An 11,959-nucleotide genomic window follows, 5' to 3' on the forward strand; every position below is an offset into this window, starting at 1 on the left:
ACAAATGGGGATGGAAGGATGTTAAGCAAAAGTTGGAAACCCAAACTTTGGATATCATGTAATAAGCTGAATAATACCTGCAAGCAAAAGAATAACGTTCATACGCAGAAACCCCCGAGTTTTAAACTGGCCCTGATTTGGTATAAGCAACCAAGTTCTTTTCCCTGAAAGCCTCTCTGGAGAGAGCAAATGTGCTCTTTCAATAAGTGAGAGAATTTTTTTTCCTTTTTTATTCTCAGCTTATTTCTCATCAGAAATATGTTATAGATTTGATAGCTGATACCTTAGGATTCCTGAGGAGTTCCAGAACATATCTGAGAAGAGGATCAGTTATTTTAATAGGTAAGTAAAATTCAATTCTAATTTCCTAATTTGTCTTAAAAGGTAAAGAATGGGGTAAGCAGCTAGAAATTTTCCTTGAAAAAATTATAAATTTTCTTTCTTTATGATAGACAGTACTTTTCATGGTGATATCTAAGATGAACAGAAGTTAAAATATATCATGAGTATAGAGTTCTACTTTGTAATACACAGTGGGTATAGCGGTGTGATTAAATTATCATACAAAGTACATCCAACAGGATGAATTTCAAAATTTTAGATGGTGGCAAACCACTACAGTTTTCCTTCACTGCTTAAAAATCACCCCCCAAAGAATAAGAATAATGTATTTTTTAAATGCCATCTTCAACAAAACATGAACATCTATAACCACAGACTACAACAGATGAGGAAGAGCTACCAAATCCAATAAAGTTTGAAGAAGAAAATGTAAAGTTGTGGGAGTGCAGGAAGATTCTAAAAGAAAACAACTATAATTTTTGACCTTGGACAAATCTGACCAATCATTTTTTTCCGCCTAGATTCTCGCCATGAAGATCAAAACTAATAATCCTTTATTTGGAATGATAGGAACTGAATTCCCAACTTGGTCGTGGGATCTTCCCTTGACCCCATTTGGCATCCTCGAATAGCTGGGGCCCCAAGGAATGAGGAAATACTTAGTCACATTATTCTTGTACAGAAAAGTCTGTCATTAGTCAGGGTAGAAGACAAGTTGTATTACGATCAGCACTACAGTTCATGATCTGTGTTGATCAGAGTGGAGTAGAGGAACACACACACACAGAGAACCCTGTATTATAAGAACTTTATTTCAAACCATAAAGAATTCATGCTATTCTGAATTCTACACTGGAAATTTCCACAAACTTCCCACAAAGAAGAAAATCAAATTTTAGAAAATGTTTCTACAGAGTAGTTGAAAATCATGGTAAATATATTCATGAATCCAAAACTTTTTAAAATAAAAATCTAATGATATAAGCACACAGGGAATATATAATGGGATATCGGGAACACATGAAGAGTAAGCTTTGCATTTCTCTAATAATTAGTGATGTTGAGCATCTTTTCATGTGCTTTGTGCTTTTTGGCCATCTGTATGTCTTCTTTGGTGAAATGTCTATTTAGATCTTCTGCCCATTTTTTGATTGGGTTGTTTGTTTTTTTGATATTGAGCTTCATGAGCTGTTTGTATATTTTGGAGATTAATCCCTTGTTGGTTGCTTCCTCTGCAAATATTTTCTCGCATTCTGAGGGTTGTCTTTTTGCTTTGTTTATGGTTTCCTTTGCTGTGGAAAAGCTTTTAAGCTTAATTAGACCCCATTTGTTTATTTTTGTTTTATTTTCATTACTCTAGGAGGAGATTTGCTGTATACCTAAAACTAACACAACACTGTAAATCAACTATACTCCAATAAAATTTTTTTTAAAAAATAGACAATGGAAGGAGAACATCAGGAGAGCCAGATACTAAAGTTAGCTGACATAGATGTGAGATATATGTTTTAAAAACTGATTAACATGTTCAAGAAAATATATGGCAAAATAGAGAATTTCAAAAAGTAAAAGAAGCTTTCAAAGCATGATGGAAAGTGTAAGAAAAAATATATAACCATTGCAAAAAACTTCATTGCAGCCAATGGAAGAGCAAATATATATTGTTGATAACCCAGTAAGGAACAAGGAGGAAAGGGTTGAAAAATGTTAGCAAAATAAAATATAAACCAACAAGAAACAGTTTGAAAAATTAGGGAGCAGTGATAGATATAGAAGATAGATGAAAGAAATGTAAATATGCATAGATAATATCCATGAAGAAAAATGAACAATTAGACAGAAAAAAGTATTCAAAGATAGAATTTAAGAACTAAAAAAAATTTGATTAAATATACTGATGGTAAAAATTGTTCAAGAAATGTTTTATACAGAATGAAACATTAAGACATTTCCTAACAAAGTTATGGAACTTCAGAGTTAAAGAATTCATCGTGCCGTTGAGCAAAAAAAAAGTCACCTATACGTTACAAAATAAATAAATGTGGCATTAGATTTCTCCACTTCAGTATTCAACTCTAAAATGTAGTAGAATAGAGCCTATAAATCCTAAGTAGAAAAAAATTATGACTGAAGAATTTTATACTTATCAAAATTATATCCAACTATAAAAATAATAAGAAAACATTTCTAAAACATAAAAACTCAGCATAAGTTCATTACCATGAATCCTTCTTGAAGAAATCATTGATGGATGGAATTCAGCCAACTAAAGAAGGAATGGATAAACTATCACATAAGGACATACAGTATCTACTTAACTGTAGGACTTCCAGCTCCCAATCCATTCTTCACTATGTTTTACATTTCTCTATGCCTCAAAAACTGACCTCTATGGTCTACATCTCCCAATCTCCCTTGCCAGCTTGCTTTCAGGTTGGTATAGCATTTAATGTCCATTAATGCATTTAATGTTACAGGAGTATGCTTAATATTCAGTAATAATTGTAACAGTGTTAGTCACGAATTATCCCATCTAGAAACCCCAGAGCCCCTACTGAGAAATACTGATCAATAAGTTCAATCCAGTTATAATAAAAAATACCAACAGATAATTTCATAGATCTTGACAAGTTGATTCTAAATGTATATGGAAGAGCAAAAGACCAACATAAGAAGATATAACTAACAAATTTTAGACAATCCGTTACTCACTCAAGGAAAGACAAGAACTGTGAAACTGTAATAGAAAGCCTAGAAACAGATCCACACATATACAAACACCTAATATAAAAGATCAGAACTGGTAGTATATATCAGATCAGAAATGATGGGCTGTCTAATAAAAGGTGCTAGGACAATGGGAATACACACACACACACACACACACACACACAAATTCCTACCTGACACCCTACACAAAAATCAATTCTAGGTGTATGAAGTCATGTATTGAATAGATGGAAGGAAGGAAGATCTAAAAAGAAACTTTAAAATGTATGCAGTATTTCTATGAAGAAAACCTGCAAACATTACTGAAAGACACAAAAAAATTTTAAATAAATTGAAAGGTATAAACCATATTTTAGGAAAGAATCAAAATTGTAAATGTGCCAGTCCTTTCCTAAATTAATCTATACATGGAATAAGATGCCCGTTGAAATATCAATAGGGCTTTTTTTTTTCAAAATTGACATCCTAATTTTAAAATTAATATAGAAAAGTTACCATGCAAGAATATCCAGGAAGTTCTAACCAAAAAAGAATGAGAAAGGACTAACCTTATCAGATATTAATATAGCTACAGTAATTAAAATCACATGGAATGAATAGATAGACAAATGGAACAAAATACCATCTAGAAATAACTGCCAAAACATGCAATATTTTACAGTGAATCACTGGCTTTAAGTAATAGTGATGAAAATATGGAATATTCCTTAAATGGTTTGGGGACACATGGTGAGCCATCTGGAATTTTTAAAATTATTTTATTCCTATCCCACTCTTTACACTAAATAAATTCCAGATGGTCAAAGGCTCAAATGCTAAAAATAAAACCATAATAATAAATAAGATTAGATAAAATAGTGTAGAAGAATTTGCTTTATAATCATGGGGTAGGTAAGATCATTCTAAGTAAAAGTAAAAATCATAAAAGATTGACAAACTATGTAAAAACAAATATTTTTGCAAGGCAAAACCACTATAAACAAAGTCAAAAGCCAAACTGTAATAAAATATTTATGGCACTTATCACATATAAAGGGTGCATGAATTCTTACTGTCTAAAGAATCCTTACAAATCTGTAAGAAAAGCCAAACAACCCACTAGGAAAATGGACAAAGTACATGAAGAAAATTACTTGGCTCATATACATAAAATTTTCACAGCCTCATCCAAAAAGTGATGCAAATTGAATTGATAAAGTGCTTCCATCCATCAAACTGACAAAGAACAAAAATGATTATACTACATAGTTTTGTCCAGGTTGCAGGAAGTAGGCAAACACTTACATTACTGGTCAGAGTGTAAATTACTACAATCTCAGCAGTTTGGTAATTTCCATCCAAATGTGAAATGCATATTCTTTTGACTTAATAATCTCTTCTCAAGAGAATTTATCCTCTGATATAGTCACATATGAGAAGTGATGTGTGCATGTAGATATTCATTGCATCATTGGCTTTATAATACCATCATCCTTAGCATGTGACTTGTATCCTTATTTGTGTTTTCTGATTACCCTCAGTATTTTCGCAGTGTTACACCAAGGAGAAAGAAAAACGTAAAGGGCAAAAGGTGTCTCTGGGTCAACCTAATTTTACAAGGCTTTCTTCAAAATCCCAACCAGTGATTCATCTTATACCTCCCAATGACCAGAACTGTCACAATGCCACCATCATTTGCAAGAGCTGCTTGGCACTTTTTTTATTGGGCAAGAAGGGGACAATGATATTAGATTGACAGCTAGCAGTGTGTCACAATTGCCAAATTTAAGAGTTTTCGCATAAGTATCTGTATTTCCAATTATTTGATAGGGGGAGGAGATAAGGCTACACTGAACCTGCATTTCTGCCTGGTAGCAACTGAGCAGAGCTGACTGCTTGTGGATGGAGCTTGTAGTTCCTGTCCCCACGCTCCCCACCACTACTAACTGTATTCTTCCACGTGCACCTTGTTGGCATTGTGGTTAGTCTGCCGTGTTTCAAAACTTTCAAAACATCAAATTCTATTTGAAAGTTCATTTGTAACTTTCAAAAACACCATTTCAGTAGAGTCATTTAATTTTCAGTTGTTTTTGCCTAATTTTACCACCTGTTTTGCTCCTTTGGTGCTAATGTTGTATTTCTGAAGTTCCTACAGTATAAGAAAGACCCAAATATAATTACGGCTTAAACAAAATAGTAGCTTATTTCTCTCTCATTTAACAATCCAAGTATACGTAGACTAGTGTCAGCTCTTCTGTTGCTCTAGTATTCTCATCACACAGTTTCCTACATCAGGTCCAAGATGTTTCCTCCATCTCCTGCAACCACTTCAATTGGAAAGGGGAAAATATCAAGAGGTCACAGGCATCTCTTTAAAGAGCAACTGTAACTTCTGCTAAATGATCATTAGCCCGGAACATAGATGTGGCCATACCTAGCTGCAAAGAAGTCTTAAAAGTCTAGTCATCTGCTAGATGGCCACGTGTCCAGCTAAAAATTGGTAGTTTTAGTAAGAGAACTAAAGATAAAGAAGTAATTTGACAACAGGGGAAATTAGTACTCTCTAGCATAAGAAATTTTCATTCATTATTTGTACCTGCCACCTAATTCTGAAAGGAATTGCATTGATTTACAAACTTAAGCAAAAGTATGCCAATTAAGGATACCTCCACAACACAGGGCTTTGTTTTTAAACATTATTCTTAAATTTTTTTTTTTTTTTTTTCTACGCGGGCCTCTCACTGTTGTGGCCTCTCCCGTTGCGGAGCACAGGCTCCGACGCGCAGGCTCAGCAGCCATGGCTCACGGGCCCAGCCACTCCGTGGCATGTGGGATCTTCCCGGACCGGGGCACGAACCTGTGTCCCCTGCATCGGCAGGCGGACTCTCAACCACTGCGCCACCAGGGAAGCCCTATTCTTAAATTTTTAAGTCCATGTTCCACCTGTCAATAAGAATATCTTGAGCTTTACTATCTGTAAATTGTATTATGAAAATAATGTATTATTGTGATTTCTGTGGTCACTATTTTGACTGAAGCAGAGGCAGTGTGAAATATTGGTGAGAGTAGATACGTTTCCATTGAAATCTCAGAATGAACACCCACTAGCCGTGTGACCTTCACCAAGTTACTTAATCTCTATGAACTTTTATTTTATCACATGGAAAATGAGGATAATAAGAACAGCAATAAAAATATTTCTTAAATCTATCTGAAAACATGTAAGAGCTTTTATAAAGGCAGTGAAGAGAAAGTAGAAAAACCAAAAGAAGTAGGCCTGAGATTTGGGGATTATTTTCCTTTATAGATTTTCTTTTATAAATTTATAGATCAATTCTAAATGCAAAAAGGGTATTTGGGAGGCTGATAAACTGTGCAGAAATTTTAGCTGTCTCACAGAGCTGGAGGAATAAAACTTGGAGTGGACTGACAATGAGGAGGAACTCTGGTAAATACCCCCAAGTTTTCAGCTGGGATCCCTGATGTCTCTACCCTAAGAGTGAGAGTAAACTAAAAATAGGCCAGCTCTTAAAATTACTGAACCTTTGAATATCTAACTCCCTGGTTGGATTAAGGGGATATACCTCTAGCCTAACTGCCTGCCAAAAAAGCAAAAATAAATCCTCTCTGGGAGAAGATAAATTGCCCAGAGCCTAAAAGTATCTACACAAAATTGTATACACAATAGCTGAGATTTAATCAAAAATAACCAGAGGTTTAGATTTTTTTTAATTACAAGGAAAAAAAATAGAAACAATCTAGTATATGCAATTATTGAAATTTATCAGATAGGAACTTTAAAATAAATATGATTAGTATGTTCAAAAGATTAAATAATGAGATGGAATGCAGAACTCAATGGGTAAAATTAGCAGCAGACTAGAAAGAACTGAAAAGAGATAAAGAGAATTAGAAATGTCAAAATAAAATATTCAGCCTCAAGATCAAAGCTCAAAGAGTTAAAAATGGAAAATATGAACAGAGCATAATAATATGAGATATGGTTACAAGGTCTAACATATGCATTCCATAAGGATAGTGGGGAAAGAATGAGACAAAATAAATAGTTGAAGAGATAATGACCAAAAATTTTCCAAAACTAAAATAAGGTAATAACAAGAAATAAAATGTATAAGTCTGGAAAAAAGAAAATAGAACTTCCAAAATTTGCAGATAAATAATTGAGTATTTAGAACACTGGAAAGAATTCAGAAAAATTATTGGAATTAAATAAATTTAGCAAGTTTTCTATATACAATATCAATATACAAAGATCAATTGGGTTTCTACACACTATCAATAAACAACTAGAAAATCGATTTTTTGATGCCTAATGCATTGTACCAAAATTCATCAAATACCTCAAAATAAAACTAAGGAAAGATGTACAAGACTGATACACAAAAAAACTAGAAAATGTTGAGAAGTTTTTAAGAAGACTTAAATAGAGTGATATATCATGTTTATGGATTAAAGAATTAAGTATTGTAACAATGTCAACTCTCCCCAGACTGTTCAGTATATTCAATACAACCCCAAACAAAATTTCACCAGAGGTTTTGGGTGGGTGTGTGTGTGTGTGTGTGTGTGTGTGTGTGTGTGTGAAATTTGAGAAGTTGATTCTAATTTTTACATGAAAATTTAAAGATTTGAGAATAGCCAAGATAATCTGAAGAAGAATCACAAAGTTGAAGAACTTATACTACTGGATATCAAGACCCATTTTACATTAAGGTACTATGGAAGTAGCACAATGTTAGAATGGAGTCAAGACACTGACCCCTGCAAAATTCACGATATAAATGACCCTGCAAAGCATTAGGGAAAGGACTTTGTTTTTTTTCTCTTAATGGTGCTCGATTAATTTCATAGGTAAGTAATCTCAACCCCTATTTTATGCCATATAATTCCAGTTGGGCTTGCAATCCAAAAATGTGAAAAGGTAAAACAATAAAGTTTCCAGAAGTAAATATGGGAGAATATCTTTATGACCTTCAGACAGCAAAGATTCCCTATCAGGACTCCAAAATTCACTAACCATAAATTGGACTACATTAAAATTAGGGACTTCTGTTCATCAAAAAAAAAAACCAAAAAAACAATACAAATGGAAAAGTTTAGCCCTGGGGTAGGAGAAGATATTTGTAATGGGTGTAATATTCTAAGAGATTAGTATCCAGAATTTAAAATGCCTAAGAATAAATAATTTAAAAACACCTCAATATAAAAACAAGTGACTTACTTGAACAGACATTTCACTAAAGAAATATCCAGGGCTTCCCTGGTGGCTCAGTGGTTGAGAGTCCGCCTGCCAATGCAGGGGACACGGATTCGTGCCCCGGTCTGGGAATATCCCGCATGCCACAGAGCGGCTGGGCCCGTGAGCCATGGCCGCTGAGCCTGCACGTCCGGAGCCTGTGCTCCGCAATGGGAGAGGCCACAACAGTGAGAGGCCCACGTACTGCAAAAAAAAAAAAAGAAATATCCAAGTGGCCAATAAATATACAAAAATAATACCACCAAACCCATGAGACTGACTGAAAGGTAAAAGACTAACAATTTCAAGTGTTAGAGAGGATGTACAGCAATGGAAATGTAAGAGTGAAAATTGGTACAACCACCTTGGAAACTGTTCTGCAGTAATGATTAAAGGTGAACATAAGCACATCCATTAGCCAATAAGTCCACTCCTAGCTATATACCAAACAGCAATGCACACAAATCTACGCAAAAATTCATGTACAAGAATGCCCACAATAACATCATTATTCATAACAGCCCAAAATTGGAAACAACACATTGTCCATCATAAGCAGGATGGCTAAAAAGTGCTGCATTAATACGATGGAATATCATATAAAAGCATTCTGCAAATTCTTTCTGTAAAGAACCAGATAGTAAATATTTCAGGCTTTGAGTACCATATGGTCTCTGTCGCAACGATGCAACCCTGCTGTTGGAGGGTGAAAGCAGCCGTAGATAATCCATAAGCAAATGAGCCAATAAGCATGGCTGTGTTTCAAGAGAACTTTGCCAACCTCTGTCATGTAGCAATGGAAATGAATGACCTATTGCTATGTTTAAAAACATGGATGAATCATACAATATAACGTTGAGCAAAAGAATGTATTCTGAAAGGTGAAGGAGGAGGCTGCAAAGGGCATGAGGGAGGCTCCTAGGAAAATAGTAATATTCTATTTAATGACCTAGGTGGTAGCTAGACGTATTCACCATGTGGTCATTTATTGAGCTGTACAATTATGATTTCTGCACATTTATAAACACATGGATATCTCAATAAAGAATTTTATTAATAATTATTTGAAAGCACTAAAAGATGATTCAAGGATAATCTAGAGATGCTTTGCTTTGAAGAAAGCAATGAAGGTAGCCAGATAATATCAGATGATGCATTTTCATAACGTATTTTGGAGTAACTTTAATTTTACTTTGTGCATAGGGTACTTGGCAAAATTGGGTGGCCATTTACTGCTCAGAGATGAAATTCAAGTCATGCTTGAGGGTAAGTGTTGAAGTTATAATGAAATCTTTATGTATAGGCCTAAATAACTTCACTGTTTGTGATTCAGTTTATATCTGAGCTCTATAGTGATGCCAGGGATGGGAAGAGGGTGGTAGAGGTAGCTAGGCAGTTAAGGGGAAATCAGTGGAAGGACTGGGTTAAGGGACATCTTCTTTATTTTTTATTCTTTCTCTCTCTGTTTCAATCTCTCCATCTGTCCCTCTCATTAGTTGAGACCTAACTATTATCCTAGAGTCCTTAGGAACTACAGAGAGTTAAGAATTCATTCACTCATTAATCCATTCAACAAACATTTTTCCAGCATCTACTATGTGACAGCACTATTCTATCTGCAGGATATACAGCAGCAGACAAAGCAAAGTCCCTTCCCTCAGAGGATTTACATTTTAGTGGAGAGCAATGTACACTTGCACCAGAAGAAATTAAAGAAGGGTAATGTTTATTCTTTCAAAATGTTTGGATCTTCAGCATCTCTCTCTTAGCCTCTGCCTATTTCCCCTTCAGGATCAGAATTACAAACAGGGGAGGCAGAAAATAAGGTGGCTGCCTTCCTTCCCTTTTTTGGTAATAGACTTTATATTTTAGAGCAATTTTACATTAATAGAAATATTGAGTGGAAGATACAGAGGTTTCCTGTATACCTCCTGCCCCCACACATGCAGAGCCTCCCCCAGTTACCAACATCCCCCAGCAGAGTGGTACCTTTGTTACAGTTGATGAATCTACATTGACACATCATTATCTTCCTTTTTTATCCATTCATATTTATTGACTGCCGGCTAAATACTAAGCACTCCCTCCATGTCACTCAGAATATTTTTCTTCTTTCGCTCTTCCTCCTCCTTCTGTTCCTTCTACTTTTTCTCTCTTTTCTATATCTGTCCTTTTTTCCTTCTCTATTTCTTTTTATTAAGAAAGAAAATAATAACTTCCCACAAGCTCAACATGTGAATATAATGATATTAGTATTTTGGTATATATCTTATTGCAGATATTTTTAAAGAATATAAACTATTACCTATTTATTTTTAAAACTATCGTAACTGTTTTATAACTTTTTCACTTACTCATGTGTCAGAAACATCTTTTCATGCCAAGAAATATGGGTCTACATCATCATGTTAATATGTATGTGCTACTTCACTTTATGATATCTCTAATTTTTAAGCACTTTCATATTGATGAACATTTAGACTGATTCCACTTTTTTCATTATTATGAGCAATACTGAACCTCTTCATGAATATATGTTTATGCTGTCTACCAGAATGCTCAGCACAGAACAGGCACTCAGTAAACACTTAGTGAATATTTCCTTTTTTCTTTTAATGAGGTCTGGTGAGGACAGAGGATAAAAAACTTCCTGGATGCTATTTGTCAAAGTAACAAAAATTGGGGGAGGGGGACTTTTGTGAAAGGTGGTGAGGCTATTTAGGGTTAGAGCTTCTCAGACTATGAGAGTGATGCCTTGAATTAATGGCCTTTCTGCTGTTACAGCTATTGACCCAGTGCTTGGGGATGAAGATCCTGTGATCAGGGAGTTTGCAAAAATAACAAACAAAATTTTTATGGAAACAGCCCATAGACTGACCTCCTCAAATATTAAACAAAGCTTCCGAAGACTGTTTAACTTAATCTACATCAAAAAATTGAAGCCTCTTTATAATTATAACCTTCCCAAGGACCTGACAGGCAGTCCTATGGGGATTAAAGAAACCAAGAATGATAAGGAAGCCATTACAGACAATAATTATGAAGACGTATTGGTAAAGAACAAAGATGTATCGGTAAAGAATGCAAGGTTCACGAGTGCCTTGGAGCACACCTCCGAAGAGGAATGATTTTCCTTTCCCTCTTGATAACTTGAGTCCGTTTGTAGATGCTTTTCAGAAGGACACTAGAAGCCTTTACTGTCTCTTCTTGATTCTCTACTCAAATATAGAAATGTGTTGCCTCTCTCTGTCTGACAGTGATTAGAAGACTTACTTCATCAAAGCAACTAACAAAATTGAAAAAACATATAAGCAAAGTGTTTGATGAGAAGCTCTTGGAGCTTGCATTAATCAATACATAGCTACTGAACATCTTCTAAGTGCCAGACACTATGCTAGATAGTGACGCTATCTGGATGATGTAAACAAGGTTCCCATCCTCAGGAAGGCCACAGTCTAGTGACACACAGTGTGGTTATTTACACCCTGCTCTGATGAATGCTGCCAAGGGCGGTATTTACAAAGGAAGAAATGGAGCTTGCAGGGGAAGAGGATTTAGAGCAGGCAAACTATTCCAGGTAGAGACACTGAGGCAAGAAGAGTGTTGGGGGAAGCTGGAGAGTTTGTTGTGGGTACAGGTGGTTAAGGAAAG

At 35.0% G+C, this 11,959-nt stretch overlaps 1 protein-coding gene across 1 annotated transcript in view; it reads left to right on the forward strand.

Moving 5' to 3' along the window:
* MROH9 (maestro heat like repeat family member 9) overlaps positions 1-11,436 on the forward strand; it is a 97,575-nt gene extending 86,139 nt beyond the window's left edge. Inside the window, exons 19-21 of the mRNA XM_067710882.1 lie at positions 240-342; positions 9,512-9,574; positions 11,093-11,436. Of these exons, the coding sequence (XP_067566983.1) occupies positions 240-342; positions 9,512-9,574; positions 11,093-11,436 (510 nt within the window). The remainder of the gene's footprint in view (positions 1-239; positions 343-9,511; positions 9,575-11,092) is intronic.
* The last annotated feature ends 523 nt before the right edge of the window (positions 11,437-11,959 follow it).

Source organism: Pseudorca crassidens, chromosome 2 (genome assembly GCF_039906515.1).
Source record: "Pseudorca crassidens isolate mPseCra1 chromosome 2, mPseCra1.hap1, whole genome shotgun sequence".
Lineage (NCBI taxonomy): Eukaryota > Metazoa > Chordata > Mammalia > Artiodactyla > Delphinidae > Pseudorca > Pseudorca crassidens.